This window comes from Piliocolobus tephrosceles, chromosome 10, assembly GCF_002776525.5.
Source record: "Piliocolobus tephrosceles isolate RC106 chromosome 10, ASM277652v3, whole genome shotgun sequence".
NCBI classification, from domain to species: Eukaryota; Metazoa; Chordata; class Mammalia; order Primates; family Cercopithecidae; genus Piliocolobus; species Piliocolobus tephrosceles.
The window spans coordinates 37,213,762-37,234,012 of NC_045443.1; the positions used below are offsets into that span (position 1 = coordinate 37,213,762).

At 34.2% G+C, this 20,251-nt stretch overlaps 1 protein-coding gene across 1 annotated transcript in view; it reads left to right on the plus strand.

Annotated features, from left to right (window-relative positions):
- The window catches only part of MUC19 (mucin 19, oligomeric), a 182,039-nt gene that overhangs the window by 49,154 nt on the left and 112,634 nt on the right, over positions 1-20,251 (plus strand). The window contains 18 exon segments of the mRNA XM_026454629.1: positions 1,226-1,320; positions 1,750-1,876; positions 3,259-3,505; positions 5,697-5,749; positions 5,850-5,950; positions 6,187-6,338; positions 6,999-7,137; positions 8,199-8,303; positions 8,389-8,583; positions 9,508-9,747; positions 9,820-9,976; positions 10,944-11,069; positions 11,913-12,054; positions 12,747-12,778; positions 13,625-13,654; positions 14,885-14,926; positions 15,461-15,493; positions 15,871-15,915. Coding sequence (XP_026310414.1) covers positions 1,226-1,320; positions 1,750-1,876; positions 3,259-3,505; positions 5,697-5,749; positions 5,850-5,950; positions 6,187-6,338; positions 6,999-7,137; positions 8,199-8,303; positions 8,389-8,583; positions 9,508-9,747; positions 9,820-9,976; positions 10,944-11,069; positions 11,913-12,054; positions 12,747-12,778; positions 13,625-13,654; positions 14,885-14,926; positions 15,461-15,493; positions 15,871-15,915 — 2,061 coding nt within the window.

Genomic DNA, 20,251 nt, shown 5'->3' on the forward strand with positions numbered 1-20,251 from the left:
TTTTGATTTTGGAGTGTTGCAATGAAAACAGTTATAATGAGAATGTATATCTCATAAGATACCAAGTCAATTTATGTTAAGCAGACTATATGCCACCACTTTGGAGAGATATAGAAATTAATTAAATTTAATTTTCAGTGCTTTACATTTAACTTAACATAAAATACAGAAAATTAAACTGTATTTTAATAAGCTGTTAGTAATATTTAGATAGAAAGTGGTGATACTGGGTTGCCAATTTGTTGAAATTTTGGAAATAATTGGTCTCAGTTTGTTTTTAATAGAGACAGCTTCCTCTATTACCAAAAATCTTTAGGCCAAGCACTTATTACTCAGATGCTATTGTTATGACTTTTATTTTTGTTAATTTAATACTATGCTAGTTATTTATAGACCAACGAAATATCAATTAAAAAACAAAAAAAAATTGGTGTGTTGGAATTATTGATACTGGTTGTGCTAATGTATGACCTTCAGGAAAACTGATATAATCTTCTATAATCTTCTGAGGTGACTGGGATCATGTGGTGGTTGGCGGGGGGCGTTGATGTGGTTGCTTTATTTACCAACTCATCACAATTTAGCTATAAATATATATTTTAAAGTTAAAAGGAATCTAAAGATATAATACGGTCCCCTAATTCCATTTTTATATAGAAACTACATTTCAGAGAAAGGTAAATTGATTTAATCCAAAATTCCAAAGCTAACAAAGACTTTGCCTCTTAGTGTAAGATTTTTTATTTATAGCATGCCATCTTTGCATATAGTGACAAGTTAGATGTATTGCAGCAGAACACTTTAAAAATTGTTTTAATAGAGAGAACAGTTAAAATTGTACATCTTTTCTTTCAATTAAAGAATTATGGCCGGATGCGGTGGCTCACTTCTGTCATCCTCGCACTTTGGGAGGCCGAGGTGGGCGAATCATGAGGTCTGGAGATTGAGACCACCCTGGCCAACACGGTGAAACCCCATCTCTACTAAAAATACAAAAAATTAGCTGGGCTTGGTGACACACACCTGTAATCCCAGCTACACAGGAGGCTGAGGCAGGAGAATCACTTGAACCCAGTAGGCAGAGGTTGCAGTGAGCTGAGATCATGCCACTGCACTCCAGCCTGGGCAAAAGAGTAAGACTCCATCTCAAAAAAAAAAAAAAAAAAAAAAGGAAAGGATTATGACATTATTGAAACTAATTTTGAGTGCACTGATTTTCTTCCAGAAAAGTTTGCTGAAAGGCACTGTGGAATTCTTCTTAATTCAAGTGGGCCTTTTGCTTCCTGCCACCCAATTGTGAACCCTAAACACTATCATGAGGTATGTGAGGCTCTAACACTAACACCTCTTGTTGACAAATAATTTGCTGATATTGACAAAAGCATGTAGATATTAAATATTTTTGAATAACAGCCATTGTCAGTAGATTAAAGTATATCCTTCGATATGTATTAGATTCTATTAATTCATTCTTGTGTTAGATATGCCAACTTCAGAAGAAAAGCGGTGCTGGAAAATAACCCCAAATAAGAAAAATCTTGAATAAGTTTCTCTTTCTGCCTTTTTAAAAATGTTTTGATAAGCAGGCTAATAATTCATTTACTATTTTTAATATTTAAAAATGTTTTTGAACATTTCAAAAACACTTTTTTTGGAGTAGAAGAGTTGTTAGGAACTAAATTATACTCAGTTTACCTGTTCTTCTGAGTAACTTCATAATGTAATATAAATTTGTTTCTTATTTTCAAGGAATGCAAAAAATATACTTGCTCTTGTGAAAACAGTCAAGACTGCCTATGTACAATTTTAGGCAACTATGTGAAAGCGTGTGCTGAGAAGGAAACATACATAGTAGAATGGAGAACTGGCCTATGTGGTAAGCCGCAGTGAAGCTTTCAATAACTATTTGCTATAGTGGGGTGTGTGTGTGTGTGTGTGTGTGTGTGTGTGTGTGTGTTGTGTGCGTGTGTAGGCATATGTGTTTACAAATTTTTAACTAGTTCTTTCAAAGATGATTTTTTTGTTTTATTTTTAATATCCTTGTGCAATCCTTACATATTTTACTTCTTGATTTATTGATCTTGATTTAATATATTCACATATAGAGAAAAACCAGAATATATATGTATTTATACATAAATATATGTTTCTGTTCAATTATTGTGTGCTGAAATTTAAATAATGTTCTGACTGCTAATGTATTTGTAAATGACATTTTAATATGAATAATTTATGTTGAGAAAAAACAAAAATGAACCAATAAATTAAGGGCTCAACTATGATATTTTCAAAACCTTGCTTTGTTTTAAAATATTTATTGCACTGTTTGACTATGACTTCACAAAAACACTTGATTTACCAAGAGAAAAACAAAAACAAACAACAAACTTTGTAGAAACACACCTCTTGTAGATCATATTTAACACCTCATTGCTTGTATCTAGTTAATCAATAAGATCTGTCCATTTCACCTCCAAAATCTCTCTTAAATTTATTCACATCTCTCCATCTATATTGCCACCAACCAGATTCAAGAAACTACCATTGTTTTTTCTCCTGGGTGATTTCAGTAGCCTCCTTCAATATTTACTCTTGGCTTCCTCTAATCCATTTTCTACAGAAAAACCAGGGTAATCTTTAAAACCAAGCCAAATGGAACTAAGCATATCATGTGACACTCCAGTCTAAAATAAGTTAATGGTGTCTCATTGCTCTAAGGCTAAATACCAAACTCCTTAAGGGGGCCCTGTAAATTTTAACCACTGATTCATTCTGTCCCTGGCCATATAGTTTCTATTCTTCTCTGTGCTCTTTAAAAGACTCATTCTCCCTCTGATTTAGGCTATTCTCCAGACAGAATCACCTCTCCCCGGACTGTCTTCTTGCTCTTCATCTACTCACGCTCTTCACTAAGTGTAGATCCTCATCTGTACACAGTTAGTGCTGCCCCTCTTGTTTCTTCACAGCACGTACTATGACTGTCCTTCCACTGGGAATATAAGTCACGTGAAAGCAATGTATTGCTTCTCCTGTTTATGGGCTTAATCCCCAGCAAAGTGTTTAAACACATTAATAGGAATTCAGTATTGACTGAAAACAAAAAAGAATTTAAAAAACCCAGTGAACAAGGACTTAAAAAATTCATAATCTCTCTTATGAAAATTCACAATGATATCTATAAACATTGAGCTGAAATGAAATTGTTTATTTCTCTGAATATGTACATATTCATTGTTTCTTTTGTCTCTGTACCAACAGAACATTCTTGTCCAAGTGGACTAGTTTTCAAGTACAATGTAAAAGCCTGTAATAGTTCTTGCCGATCATTGTCAGAGAGAGATAGGAGCTGTGATGTAGAAGATGTTCCAGTTGATGGATGCACCTGCCCTGATGAAATGTACCAGAATAATGAAGGAAATTGTGTACTGAAATCTCAGTGTGACTGCTACATAAATGACGAGGTCATGCAACCAGGCAAACTCATCCATATTGATGACAATAAATGGTATGGAAATTACATGTATACTTGCTATGACACTGAAATCAACAGACTGTGTTCTTTTCAGAGAAATGGTGTTTTGTCAGTATGAAGTCTTTTTAGACTGGTCATACCTATGATTCTTATTTCTTAATAAAAATCTCTTTTATTCTGGAAGGCTCATTCCATCCTAATGGATATAGATTATCCCACTCTGGTTTTGTTTTAAACACCAGTAGAAAAATATTCTGGTAAATTCTATATACAGACAGTGTAAAATGATTTCATACTCAGAAGATGCTCTCTAGCTGTCTCTCAGTAGTCATCATTCAACAAACACTTATTAAGTGTCTGCAGTGTGCCAGGCCTTGTGCTGAGTGCTGGAGTTGCAAAGCTGAAGGAACATTGTCTTTGACTCAGAGTAAGCAGGGCACAAACTATTAGAAGGAGGTTTGTATACTAGAATATGGTAGCAGAAAGAGCCAGGTACTACCTGCGGAGATTAAGGAAAACTTCTCAGAGAAGACAGGCAAATGAATGGTATGAGGGAATGAATCTTTTCCCAGACAAAATTGAAATGTAGAGGATGATTTCCTGTAAACAGAATGCACAGATGTAGGAAATGTTAGAAAAAAACTACACATGTGGGTTGTTTTGTACAGGATTGGGTTAGAAACACCGACAGTGGTCAGATCATAACCAAGAATTTGGAATTAGTTTCTGAAGAATTGAAGAATTTTGACTATTTTGGCCGAGGAGACTATGATTTCTACAGTTTGGAGTGAAGTAATTTTTTTCTTTCTTTCTTGTTTTTTTGAGATGGGGTCTCACTTCAATTGCCCAGGCTGGAGTTCAGTGGCACAGGTTTGGCTCACTGCAGCTCCAACCTCCCTGGGCTCAAGTGATTCTCCCACCTCAGCCTCCTGAGTAGCTGGGACTACAGGTGCATGCCACCATGTCCAGCTAATGTTTTGTATTTTTAGTAGATACGGTATTTCACCATGTTGCCCAGGCTGGTCTTAAACTCCTGGACTTAAGCAATCCACCTGCCTTGGCTTCCCAGAGTGCTGAGATTACAGGCATGAGCCACTGTGCTCAGCCTGGAGCAAAGTAATTTAAGCATATTTTTAATTCCATAGAGAGATGTAGGAATTCTTGACAACGTAATTGCCAAAATGAAATAGCCACTCAAAAATACTTTGAATATACCTCCTCTCTTTTCTTTGGTTTCATGAGGCTATCATTTAGCAATAAGTAATTTTTCTTGATCATTCAAAAGGAAAGCCTAGGTAACCCCTTTATATCAAAGCCCATGAGCCTTTGGCTGGGGTTTGATAATGATAATTTCTTTTTCTCTGTAGTTTTTGGGGAAACAATAGATTAACTTTTTAATGGTGCTTAATAAAGAATTACTATTTTATCTGTTTTAGACATTAGAAAATATGCAGTCTGCTCTTATTTTCATGGGAATCAATACATTAACTTTTCAATGAATCAGGCCAGTACCTCCAAATTATGTTCCCTTCACCATATTTGAGACTTTCCTCAGCTGGCACCACTGTGATAGCTAACTTGGTTGCTCATTGTTGCTCTGTCTCTCTGTCTCTTGTTTCCTGCACTACTGCAAGAATGTGTAGCCTAAAGCCACGTGCATACCTATGTAACAAACCTGCATGTTCTGCACATGTATTCCAGAACTTAAAGTATAATAATAATAATAATATAATAATAATAATAATAATAATAATAATAATAATAAAGAATATGTAGTCTAAAGCACTATTCTGATAGGGCCACCTCCCTGCTCAGAAACTTTAGTGACTGACAGTTACCTGGAGAACAAATACAAACTTGCAAGTCATTTAAGACCATCTAAAGTCTGGCCCCAACCTACATATACTGCTTCCCCCCATTTTCCCTTCTTTCCATCCAAGCATGAATCATTTGAGTCACTGGAACATATCTTGTTCTCTCCTACACCACAGTTTAGCATCTTATCAGAAGTATTAAATTTCACTTCTCATCAAGATCCAGCCATCCTTTCCACGAGGTTTTCTCTGATGCCCATAAAGCCTTGTTTGTACATTCTTGTAGTATTTACAAGGTGATATCTTATCCTTTGGTACATTTTATACCTCTTCTGGGGATGGTGTCTCACTCATTTAACTAATTGTCCTTGAAACTTATGTCTAAATTTATAATTTTGTTTTATTTCCAGTGTCTGTCGGGATGGAATTCTTCTTTGCCAGATTCCCATTGATTTAACCCTACGTAAGTGTTAGAATCACGGTGCAAGTTTAAAATACCCACTTTTGCTAAAGAAAACAGATCTACAGGCTCTTGATCAATGACAATTCTTCTTATTCTGCAGAAAATTGTTCTGGAGGGGCTGAGTATGTAGACTGCAGGGATCCCAAGGCACAGAGAAGAACCGACAGAACATGCAGTACTCGGAACATACCTGTTTTTGATGTAAGTAACATAGTATTAGAGTTTAGCCATTGAAAGGTTTTGTTTCGGGTCCTAGGAAAGCTACAATTTTAATGAAAAATAATTAGAAGGTCATAGTCTTTTTGCGTGTTATTTTCAGTTGTCAAAGATTGACTCCAAATACATACTTGATATATTTAAGCATTTAAATTAATGCTGATAATATGACATGATTAGAATGGTGCCTCATGGTGTATATTTTATATTTATTCTTGTAGGAGAACTTGCCTTGCAAACGTGGGTGCTTTTGTCCAGAAGGAATGGTTCGAAATTCTAAAGGGATATGCATCCTTCCTGATGACTGTCCATGCTCTTTTGGTGGACGAGAATATGATGAAGGAAGTGTCACTTCTGTTGGCTGCAATGAATGGTGCTTAATAATGGATTTTTATTTTATTTGTTTTAGATACTAGAAAATGCAGTCTGTTCTTATTTTCATAGGAAATAATTCACACTTTGGGATATTTGAAAAAAAAAATGACCAAATACAGTTAGAAAAAGATGCTATTTTATTTATTTATTTATTTATTTATTTATTTATTTATTTATTTATTTATTTTGAGATAGACTCTTCTTGCACTATCACCCAGGCAGGAGTGCAGTGGCATAGTCTCAGCTCACTGCAAGCTGGCCTCCCGGGTTCACGCCATTCTCCTGCCTCAGCCTCCAGAGTAGCTGGGACTACAGGTGCTCATCACCACACCCGGCTAATCTTTTGTATTTTTGGTAGAGAAAGGGTTTCACCGTGTTAGCCAGGATGATCTTGATCTCCTGATCACGTGATCTGCCCGCCTCGGCCTCCCAAAATGCTGGGATTACAGGCATGAACCACTGTGCCCGGCCAAAATGCTATTTTTAAAACAGAAGTTTACGTAGCATTGTATATATTGAACATCCTACATTATAACGAAGACAACTACAAAATTTAAATCAATATGAAACATAATTTTGTGCTTCTTTACAGAAGCAATATTAGTGTATGAATCCTGGCATAATATATTCACTATGCTCTGTCATCTTTTCCTTTTAGTACCTGCATTAAAGGGTCTTGGAATTGTACCCAAAATGAATGTCAAACCATCTGCCACATCTATGGGGAAGGTCATGTTAGAACTTTTGATGGGAAAAGTTACAGTTTTGACGGTCTCTGCCAGTATTCATTTCTTGAGGTAATTATGAACAAGTCTTATTAAAATTTTTCTATAATTCTTAATTATTCATTTGTAGATTAGTTCCAAATACTTTTACTTTCAAATGGGAAATATTTTTAAAAGGTCCTTTATATGTTTCCAGAAGGCAGTAAAATGTTATATTGTGTACTGCTGGCTCTGGAGGCTAGGACTAGATTTCAATACTGGCTCCATCTTTTATCAGATGCATGTCTTTGGGGACATTCCTTAACCTCTCAGTGTCTCAGTTTTTGTATTTACAAAATGGGCATGAAAATAACCCCTACTTGAAACCACACTAGAGCACACACTGGAGGACATACTAGTGCTCAATAAATAAATGCTAGTTATGATTCTTCCAACAACAGCACTGGCAGCAAAAATTACAAGTAACACTTATGAGTGCTTCTTTGCCAAGCAAATTTATATATTTCATTGCATTTAATAATTATAATACTACAAGACTGATATTATTATTCCTATGATGCAGATGAAGAAATTGAAGTTTAGAGAGACTTAATCTCTTAAGCAACTTAAGCTACCAAATAGAAAATGTCATAGTAAACCTAGACCTGTCTGATGACAGAGTTCATGCTTGTTACATACATTCCAGAGTTCATCTTATCAAGCTGCAAGCTTCCTAACTAACATTTAAGGGGTAAAATTTGTTGTATTTATGCATTAGCTTTGTTTGAATATCAAGTTTCATATAAGTCTCTGAGGAAATAAGGCCAAATTTATCTAGCTAGTCTAGAAATAAATCTGTGATTACAAATGTATATACTTTAAATACTTACATGTTTATGGAATAATTCTGAACTTGTGTAGAAGTAATGGGAAAATAACTGAGTCAAAACAAATTAGCTAGAGTGGACTTAGTCAAGGCTAACTATCTGTAAATGTGTTAAACTATTGTTTTTTGGAAATTCCGTAACACAACATACAGCAATTTATTGAGTTTAAGGCAAATATTTTCTCTAAGAATATTTGTCTGACACAAATACTGTAGTTGAGTTCTGTGTCTCTAATATTTACAAACTATTATAATTTTTATTTTAAAGGATTATTGTGGTCATGAAAATGGCACATTTCGTATTTTAACGGAGAGTGTTCCATGCTGTGAAGATGGACTAACATGCTCAAGAAAAATTATAGTTTCTTTTCAGGTACAGTACTATTTTCTTTATTTTTTCCTCTCACATTGTGAGCAGCCAAATAAAACTGTTATTATAAATCTGTCTGAATTTACAGGATCAGAATGTTGTCTTGCAAGATGGTAAAGTAACAGCAGTCAAATCTACAGAAAGTAAGAAATGTGAACTCAATACAAATGCATACTCCGTACATACTGTTGGCCTGTACTTAATTCTGAAATTTCAAAATGGAATAATCATGATTTGGGACAAAAATACAAGACTGTCTGTTATTCTGGATCCCAACTGGAATGTATGTATATCACTAACAAGTGAATAACGGGGAAGCAAAATCATTTCTGTTACTAAAAATTAAAGATGGGTATTCATAGGCAGGGTATAGGGGAATGGCAGGGTCTCTGTTAGAGTAACAAGCCCTCCACCTTTCTTCAACCTTCTTATGAAACATGAAATGTAATCAAAGATAACAAAATCTGGTTAAAAAGTAAATGCAAGGCCGGGCGCAGTGGCTCAAGCCTGTAATCCCAGCACTTTGGGAGGCCGCGATGGGCGAATCACCAGGTCAGGAGATCGAGACCATCCTGGCTAACACGGTGAAACCCTGTCTCTACTAAAAAATACAAAAAATTAGCCGGGCGTGGTGGTGGGAGCCTGTAGTCCCAGCTACTCGAGAGGCTGAGGCAGGAGAATGGCGTGAACCCGGGAGGTGGAGCTTGCAGTGAGCTGAGATCCGGGCACTGCACTCCAACCCCGGGGGACAGAGCGAGACTCTGTCACAAAAAAAAAGAAAAAAAAAAAAGTAAATGCGATAACCTGAGGCATTGTAGTTTAACCATATTTGGTTACTTGAGATTATCACATGATGTGATTTTCAGGTAGTTGATATATTTTGAACTAAATGTGTTCCTTGGAGCAAATATTTTAAGAAGCCAAAGTAGTCTCATGTGTAATTTGAAACTAGCAGACATACCTGTTTTGGTTCTTTAGACATTTATTCTGTGTGATACTAGATGATTTTGTGACATGGGGTACCTTAAATGGGAGAAGACTCTTATCCACAAATTCTGGAATCTTATCCATGAAAATTGGAATTTTACATAGATTCATGCTCCAATATACATAATCATGATATCTATCTGTTCATCTATCATCTATTTATCTATCTCAATGTCCCTAGTACAACTAATTTTTAAATTTCCCTTTCTGATCAATACAGGGCAAGGTGTGTGGTCTTTGTGGAAATAACAATGGTGATCTCAAGGATGATTTCACAACAAGATACTCTTCAGTAGCTTCTGGAGCACTGGAATTTGGGAATAGTTGGAAAACAAGCCAAGAGTGTTCAGATACAGTGGCTCAGACTTTCCCATGTGATTCAAACCCATACTGTAAAGCCTGGGCTGTGCGAAAATGTGAGATCCTCAGAGACAGCACCTTCAGAGACTGCCACAGCAAGGTAGCATTGTTCTGAAAGCAGTGACTTACACAGGGTTTCCTCCCAGAGACTCATGTGCTGTGTTCTGCCTAGGTTGACCCCAGTGCTTACTATGATGCATGCATTGAAGAAGCCTGTGCATGTGACATGGAGGGGAAGTACCTGGGATTCTGCACTGCCGTGGCTATGTACGCAGAGGCGTGTAGTGCAGTTGGAGTTTGTGTCTCATGGAGAAAACCAAATCTGTGTCGTAAGTGAAGTCCATATGTTGTTGTTCTTTCAAAATGTAATTAGATAGAAATATTTTGTTAGACCCTCAGTCTTCCTCTCATATTTTCTATAAAACACATGTTTGTGTACCTAGAAACATGTTAATATTTTTGTCTATGGTGTGCAAAAAACCTAACTTAAAAAATAAAGCACCTGGCCCAGCGTTTCAAGTTCAATTTTAGTTTAAAAATTCATGTGTTAACAGGGGGAAAAATGAATACTGATTGAGAATATTTCTCATTCACACTTCGATGATGAACTGTTTACCTATCTTGGTATATTTATATATCCTTCAATATTTACCGAATATATTACTTTTGCTTAAAGTGCTCACACGTTTCCTTAAAAACTTTCATAGAAACCTATTGAAGATGAACTGTAAATTGAGTATAGACTGAATCTCGATATATATGGAATGTAATAACCTTAATAGAAATGAGTCAGCTCTTTTCCTTCTAAGTATTATGAGAGAAAATATGAGAAGTGTTAAAATAGAACCCTCGTTTTATTCAATTTTGTATGCACAGGATTAGATTATATTGACATCTTTAGTTACTTCATTTAGGAACTGTTATTTACATACTAAAGAGCTTAATTGTCTAGGATTTAGTTTTCCAATTTAAAGTTGAAATTGAAACCACGAATCTAGGCTATGACCTAAAACATCTCCAAATGATAAAATGAACGTTTACCTGTTAAATCTCTAACCAGAGTGTGAGATGGTAAAACAAAGTTCTGTTTTGAGTTTATATGTCTACCCCCCTTGTGACCTATTTTGGCTTATATGACAGTTTAGATAAAGCCAAAGGAACTTGATAAGACCTGATATAGTTTAGATATGTTTATTATTAATATCATCCCAAATCCCTTATTAAAATGCTTTGGAAAATGAAAGGTGAAAATTGTCATATAATGAATGAAAGTAATTTGATATAATTCAATTATAGCTGTCTACTGTGATTATTACAATGCACCTGGGGAATGCAGATGGCATTATGAACCTTGTGGCACAGTGACTGCAAAAACATGCAAAGATCAGGTCATTGGCCAGAAGTTTTCTTCACTTTTAGAAGGTAACACATACTTTAAGAATATCCATAAAGTAGTGCAAATGCTATTCATCTTAACTGGAAAGGATTACTTCTCCCAATTTAGTGTCTAACATTTTGGAATTTAATGAATAGTTATCTTTATTATGTCATTAATGCTTCTACATTAGAAACACTTTCTCTAAACATAAGCTTAGTGGGGGATGGGGGACAGCACTCTGATCTTATTGTCACTTTTATATCTTTCATTAAACAATGTAGTTTGGTATGAATGCAGTTTCAGAATGCAACATATAATACAATCTTGCTTGAGTAGTATAATTACTGTAGTAATTGACTATATCTTACACTTAAGCAGCATTTTATTCTTAGCATTATTTATTTCAGAGATAAACAAAAAACAGGCAAGAAAACAGTATAACATGAAACTCTTCCAAAAGTCACAACTGTGTTAAATCCTTTGGTGTATTTTTAGCTTATTTTGCTATGACTTCTGTATCTTTACCTACTGTTGCAAAGACAGATATTTGAAACTTGCATTCACATTTCAAGATATGTGTTTACCAGAGCCTGTTTTATGTTACAGCATCATGCCCATTATGAAAGTAGCAAATCATTTAAAATTACTTCAAGAATCATTTTATAAAAAAATAAATCAACCAAAATCTGTAAGTTCTTAGTCTGACATTTCACTGCAAGAAGATCTGAACCTTGTTTTATTTACATATTTTCATTATGAGTGTGATGTTGTTTTGCTATTGTCTACTTCACTTCATGGAGTCATTTAAGTAACTTTACAAATATATAATATACAGTATAATGAGTTTCAGTAGATAGAGATGAACTGTGGGCCATTTTTACACACAGGTTGTTATGCTAAGTGCCCAGATAGTGCTCCTTACCTGGATGAGAACACCATGAAATGTGTCAGTTTATCTGAGTGCAGCTGCTTCTATAATGATATCATACCAGCAGGGGAAGTGATTGAAGATAATTGTGGAAGAACATGGTATATTCTCTACTAACTTTTCAATAAGCAATTTTGACTTTTGCCTTTTCATTTAGGAGGAAAACTAAATATGTATATGAATATATTATGTTAATAATATATATGTCATGTATACATGTATATATATCTATAATTTTTGATCCTGCCATTTCTGAATGAGAAGGCCAGTTTTAGGTTCATTTTATATCAGTTATGTTAGTTATTTTTATTTCCAGATAATTCACATGTCAACAAATGGTTTGTGGAATTTTATACTTAATAATGCAGAACACAGGACAGAAAATGTCATTGTGTAGTTTTAGAGGAAAAGAATTTTAATTCTTTAAATGTAAGATTATGTTCACAGGTTTTCAAACAGTTACATGGAAGCAAATTGACGGGTTCACAGTAGGTCACCACGGCCATCAAATAACATCGTGTTTGAAATTGACTATGTAAGAACTACCTTTAAGGGTTACCTGCACACCGTTTCTTCAGGTGCCCGGAGCTCCTCAGTGAAATGATTGGGTATAGCAGCACATGGAAAAACAAGCAATTTGAATAGTATTCTCTTGGGGAAACAAATGTTTACTTCTATTTGGTTCTGCTTATTTTCAATCAGACAATTTGTTGTTTTAAATTTGTGAGCTGTATGAAATTTAGAGTCAAATTTTCCGATTCATTCTTTTTTTCTTTTTACATTTAACTTTCAGCTACTGTATTGCAGGGCAGTTGGAATGCAGTGGTAAGTCATTAAATTTTACACTAATTGATTTAGGAAAAATCAGAGGAGGGGTTGGGAATCATTTTTAGACCAATCACCAGAGGGGCAGGGACTTAAATGCATTAGGCTGTCCCTCAGAGGACTGGCACAATTCCATCCCAGAGCGATTGTCCATGATGAGTTGCTGTTGGAAACCAGTGCTGCCAAGATATGCTGAACGACTGTCAGATGGGGCCATGGCTGATACTCAGGGGGTGCACCTGCTGCGTATGTGCCCCTGCCTAACTGTAGGTTCTGGGAATTGAGGGAGTGAGGCATCAGTGAAAGGATGATTCCTCCCCACTGATAATGAAGGGGAGGAATAGAAGATGAGAATCAATATAAAAAGAATTAAATAACTGAAGGATTGTTCTGTCCTGTGTATAGGACAAATAACTGAAGGAACACATATCTCTCACTGCAACATCCACCTCCCTGGTTCAAGTGATTCTCCTGCCTCAGCCTCCTGGGCAGCTGGGATTACAGGCATGAGCCACCACACCTGGCTAATTTTTATATTTTTAGTGGAAATAGGGTTTCACCGTGTTGGCCAGGCTGGTCTCAAACTCCTGACCTCAGGTGATCTACCTGCTTTGGCCTCCCAAAGTGTTGGGATTACAGGCATGAGCCACCGTGCCCAGCCACAACACACATCTTAAAAAAATAAATCCCAAAAACCTTCAAAAGAATATGTGAGCTACTCCTTTTTATATTAGAAATTGCAAGAAGTAAAATAAAAGGAGACATGACTTATAGACAAATTGAGATGTAGAATTTTTTCAAGATATAAAAATTCCTGTCAATAACAGTAATGTGTGATTATTTCAGAAACTGCTCCTACCAATTCAACATTTGCAGGTAAAATCATCATTATGTTTTAAATGTTGTATCTCTGATTTCTTTGTGTAGCTAATCCTTTATGGTTTCATTTGAATCTGTGCCAGTAAAAGGTATGACGGTAAATCTGCTGATACAAAAGTTGTGAATTAAAATGAACAGTTACTAGAAATATGTCAGAATACCATTTCATTATATTCTTGTGAATTAAGTTAGGAATATGATTAAACATACAATAAGTATTATTAGTTAATATTTATGTTATTAATTCATTAATATTTTAACTCTGCACATTAGTTAAATATCATCATCCAAAGCTTGATATTTTTAGATAGTAATTGAATAAGTGGATGAAGTAGAAGTAAATGTTGCCTTCGGTGAAGTAAATATTTTAAAACTATCATCATGCTGGAGGATGATTTGAAAACAGAAATAAAAAATTATTTCCTTCCTTCCTTCCTTCCTTCCTTCCTTCCTTCCTTCCTTCCTTCCTTCCTTCCTTCCTTCCTTCCTTCCTTCCTTTCTTCCTCCCTCCCTCCCTCCCTCCTTCTCCTTCCTTACCTCCCTCCCTCTTTCTTTCCTTGCCTGCTTTCTTGCTTCCTGTTTTGCTTGCTTTCTTGTTTTGAGGCAGGGTCTTACTTTGTCGCCCAGGCTGGAGTGCAATGGTGCAATCACAGTGCACTGCAGCCTCTATTGCCTTGGCTCATGTGATCCTCCCATCTCAGCCTCCTGAGTAGCTTGAACCAAAGGCATGCGCTGCCATGCCTGGCTAATTTTTTATTTTGTAGAGATGGTCTTGTTCTGCTGCCCAGGCTAGAGTGCAGTGGCACGATCATGGCTCACTGCTTCCAACAGTGAGGCTTTGACAATTTATTTAAAATTATGCAATCTGCTGTAAAATGCTAGTTAAATTTTAGTTATTTTTGGTCACTTACCGGAAGTGAAGTTATCACATCAGGGTTCTGAACCACATTCCTTTAAAGTCGTTATTGGCCCATAAAGAGACCTTATAAAGTTCCTATGAGATTTTGGTTAAGTGGTAATAACAGGAAATAGTTATTTTTGGTGGACATATATAAATATGTGGTGTTATTTGTGTAGATGTAAATAAAAAATTATTTTGTCACTTAACCTCTGCACACATTTCAGAAATTTTACTTTTAGTTTATGACAACTGGTTTCTTGAGCTATATTTCCCAGCAAAAATTATTCAATTAATTTATTTTCATAAACATTGTGTTTCCTAAACAGTTTCCACTACAACAGCTACTGCCATATTAAGCACCGGAACAGGTAAATAAATTAAAAAGTGCTAACTGTTTTTATAGCTCCTAAATGAGCAGCAAAGATAATTGATAGTTTGGGAATCATGGCACTTTTTTCAAAGTTTTCATTCTCCATTTATGTATTTGCTAAAGGCCCATGCCAAATAGCAGGTCTGTATGTAATTGTAACATTATTAAAGAAATCTTCCCTTTTCAAAGGTTGTCTGTCCTAAGAAGAACATTCTGCATACTACTGATTTGGAGAAAGTGGCTATGTCAGAAAATTCTATGTTAAATTCCTTGAAAGTAATTTACAATTTCTTTTATTAACACCAAGAAATCTTTAACTTTAATTGGATGCTTTGTCATTAAAACAGTAGCTAGTGGAGTACAAAAGTATATTGAAATGTGTAAACATCTGATAAGTGAACTTAACTGTTACATTTAATCATTTATTTGCATTCTGGAGATCTTGAAACATGTTTAAATAGGTATGGTTAACCTCATCTTTCAATACCAGTTTAATGTACGTTTCCAAATATTTGTCTTCTTCTTTGCATAGCAATTACACTGGTTACCAGTAGCCCAGGCATAGGTAAGCTATAACCTCTAAGCCACACTTAATCAACAGGGGATTTTTAAAAACACCCAAAACTTCCTTTGCAGTATTATATCTTTGCAATGACATTTTTAGAAGAAATAGACAAAGTTTCTTTTTTTAAAAAAGAATTTTTTTAGAGAAAGCTTTTGGGGGAAAAAAGCATTATACCAAATGATAAGGTTTTTTGACCTTTTACTTGGGGCCTATACATTTTAAAACTAATATTTGGGCTTCGTTTCACCTATATGATGATTTTTTGTCTGATACAGTCACTTCAAGTTGATCCATTTTGCATGTGACTACAGATGTTCTTGAAAGTATAATTTCCCCTGCATATAAAACTTATTTTTCCATTGTTTTCTCAAATTCAGCAGCATCCATTCTAGCGATTACAACATCAAGCAGTGAAACAACAGGTAGGTAAATCAGAAAATCCATAAGTGACGAATAAAGTTTTGAATAAAGGTTTGTATCTGAAACCTTCAACAACTTAAATATTGGAATCAACATCAGTTTGATTATACATTAAAATATTTGGGTTTGAATTTTCCCTCTGACCATCCAGTTTCCCTAATTTAGTTTGCTATTTTATCTTTCCACCTAAATTTAAAAATGTATTCAGTATGTTTCAGTGTCTTTAATGTATATGAAAATATGATTTAAAAATTCACAAAAAATGGCCAGCAGACAATTTAGCATTGTGACTCTACATGTTGTTGTTGTTGTTTGTAATATATAATAGTCACCTTCTTTTCTTTAAACTAATTAATTATACAATTAAAAAGATGTCAATTTTACTTAATTGAAGATTCACATGCATAGTGTATGTCATTTCTTTCAAGAGCCTATGTGTCTGAGAAAATCATCCATAGATTTCACCCTTTCAACTCTGCACTATCTTTCACATACTCACTTTTCTATACTTACAGTCTTTACCCCCAACTTAGCACTAATTCTCTTTCTTTATTATTTATTAACTTATCAATTCTTAAATGAATACGTTCTTTCAAGTCACAGGCCATGCTTTGCCATCCTTGTATTCCCAATTGTACCTAATGTCAAGGTACAGATTAGTTTGTATTCAGTAAGTATTTACAGAGTGAATGAATGACTTCTTTTTCCTTGTTGAAAATTTAGAACTCAGGTTTAGAACTTTAGCTCAGAATTTCTGGTGAAGGTTAAACTATTTGTTAGATATTAGTTATACTGACAAATCCAACAGTTCATACATTTCACTAATTAGAGCTAATCTTCAATACAAAGATACAGTGTAAAACCAAGGCTATTATTGGATTATAAATTGATATCATAATATAGAATTGTGACTATAATTTTGAACATTTTGTAAATCTTAGTGTTGTCTACTTTTAAATTAATATATTTTTATATTAAAGGAGTAAATATATATGTATATCTTAAAGCATCAGCTATCATAGTGCACAATATTATTAAAAATACCGAAAACAACATGCTACTTCCTGTCAAACTTTCTCTTATGTTGGATATCATTCGTGACACAAAGCATTACTGGCTCTTTCAATGTAAATCTTAGAAAGCCTGACACATTTCAAAAATGCTCTTCTGCAGTCTGTAATCATAAATTCATTTCTCAGGACTAATAACAATTTCATCCCAATAGTTTTTTGAATTATTACTTATGCACCACAGAGTAATTTTCTAGCTACGTGTTACCTCAGTTGCAAGCAGTGGACTGAATCCCTAATTTTCAGCCTGGCTCTGTTTGTAAGATGATTAATTTGGTTCAGTTACTAAACTTTCCTTTAGTCAAAGTCGTCCATCAGCTATTAAAACTTTCGTATCTTGTGATCATTTAAAGAAATATTTTTTTCCTTGATTTGATGAACTGCAAAGATACGCATGAATCATAAGCAGCTTAGATAACTATTTCTATTTCTTCAGTATCATGATGATGATATCTATATCCTATATCACAATACTTACCTAGAACTATTAAAAGTGGTTTAATTTTTCTAGCTTATATATATATAAAATATATAAATTATATGTATATAAATATATAAAATATATAATTTCCTTTTCAAACACCTGGTTTTGAATGTAATATTCAATTTTATTTTGTCAACACTTTGTACTGTAGTAAGTTAACTGTCCATGGAAAACAGAACATCATGAGTAGATTACCCTGATAAGGTTTTTGTGAACAACTGATTAAGTTTTAGATGTAATATTTTGTCCCATTTACCGTAAAACACTAAAAAAAACTTATCAATCATCTTCATGGTAGCATTTTAAAAATTATAAATCAAATGCAGAGTTGAATTATAGGAAAGATTACCTGGGTGATTTTTTTCCTTGAATTCATTTGGTATTATTTATGACTTTTGTGCTTTGCCTTACTGAATCCTAATGTTTTATTTAATTTCCCTGAAATTCTGGTAGATATTTCATGCTCTATAAGTATAATATTAATAATTAACCAAATTCTATGTTAGTATTTTACTGAAAGATATGCTAAAAATGACTTTTATTGAGGATTTACCTTATTCTAGTCATTATATTAAATATTTTTCATTCAGTATCTCATTAAATCTTAATCCTCTGATTGTTATTCTCCACAGTCTTCCTCACCTCATCATTTTAAAGGTGAGGAAATGCAAAGAGCTTAAGTAACATTTTCAGGGTTATAAGGATCAGAAGGAAAAGGACTTTCTGGCATGATCTAGAGAGAAGTCTGGATTGGTTTTCTTTTTCTTGTTATCCATGAAAGCCCGAAACTGTAGTCAACATCATTATAAAATCAGGAGACAAAGAAGTATAAAAATATTTATTTTTTTCCCTCATATTAAAATTTTCCAATTGTGCCACAAAATGTGTGTGTTTCAAATAAAGTTAGTCAAGTAATCCCAACGTGCAGTAAACATTGATTATCAAATTAATAATATATTCCCAGCATTTATTAATAGTGTATGTGTAGCTTATCTTGCTGCTGGAACAGATGAGGAAGTGCTAATTTTCCAGATAAACTGAAGCATACAAAACTTTAATTTTAGTTAAATGTATCAAATTTCAATTAAAAAATAATGATTAGTGGTAAGAATTAGAGGTAATTCTTAGTTCCTTATCTTTTCTGAGGCTATGACCATATCACACTATACAGATGGGAACTTAGAAATCATTCAAATAATGATTAACTTAGTTTCCCTTAAAACCTGTGACTTGAGGGCTTGGCACATGCCAGTTGGTCATCTTTGTTCATTCAATTAAGTGGAAATCATAAATAGTCTACTTCAACTTGTGCTAGGGACTTGGACTGAGTACAAACTATTCAAAATAAAATGTGGTATTTCTGAATTTTAACAACTAAGAGATGATATGCCAATTTTCTTCTGGCTGAAGGATCATAATAATTTATATAAAGTGAGGATGGTAATCAGAAGAAACCCAGAAAGTGCTAGATAAGGGTTTACTGGTATTTTTATTTTGGAGCTCCAAAGGAAAAAAAGTCACATTTTTTATTTTTCATTTTTCATGTAAGAATAAAACATTTTACTTTAAGAGACACCAACTTATTTTTTCTTTTCACACTCTTTTTCTTTCTAAATTCATCCAATAAACACTATGTCATTGTGAAAACAAAACAGTTTAAATTGTTTGCTTTTAGAATTCTTTTTTTTAAAAAATAAAGGTCTTTTGTAGTGCAATTGTCTTGCACAAATTCTAGGCTTGAAAGATGCATCCTATTTCTTTCACTGACATTAGTGGTTTAAAAGTGGCATTTTCAAATTGTGATGAATCCCTAACTACAAAATGATTTTTGTTTTTAAGTTTTCTGGTGGTAAGCCTCACTTGATCAGTCATGAGAACAATGAATCCCATATTTGTTTTATTTTAAAATAAGTGTTTTGACATCATCACTAGCAAAGGGTGTTTTTTTCTGTTTCTTTCAAAATATAGTATGCATCAAACAAAGATACTTAGAGATTGAAAAGTAAAAGATTATATTTCAGATATAATATAGCTAAGAAGATACTTTATTTCAAATATGTATTTCCTCTCCATGAACTATCTATAATAAATGAAAGGATTTGTTTCTTGGACATGGGAACCCATTTCATTGTGGATAATATATTAGTGCTTTTGAGCAGAACCAATATGATAAGTGGGATAAATTATCTTGGTTAAAACTTTCCTACTTTTACTTTTTGCTTTGTCTTAAAAATAAATCATTTTAACATAAAAACCTATAATTATTGAACACAAAGGTAAGATTTATTTAAAAAAGAGTCTCGGCGGGGCAGTGGGGTAGGGGATGCAGGCTTTTGCCACTAACTTGTTCTCTGGATAAAGTACTTTTGACCAAGTACTGCACAGAAGACAAGGTATGACTTCATTGTTGAATAGACCTTAACTTTTTTGTTGAGGTAAATAGCATAGAAGTAAAGGGTACTTTTGAGGAGTTTAGAAAAACATTGCAGAAAACTCTAAAGTGAAAGGGAAGCAGTGTGCAGACTTTAATTTCTCCACATGCTTTCTGTATCTATCTTCTTTTCCATACAGCGAATGCTTTCAGAGGGCTAAAATACCCCGAGAGATGCCTAGCTAACCATTCTAATAAGCATGCTACTTTTAGAAGAAACATTATGCAGTTATGGGGCTTTTCCTTTTTAGGTTGACTGGTCTTGATACAGAGCTAATATTTACTGAGCACTACTCTACCTATATGACATATATTATCTGATTTGATACAGAAAATTCCCTGAAGTGGTGCCA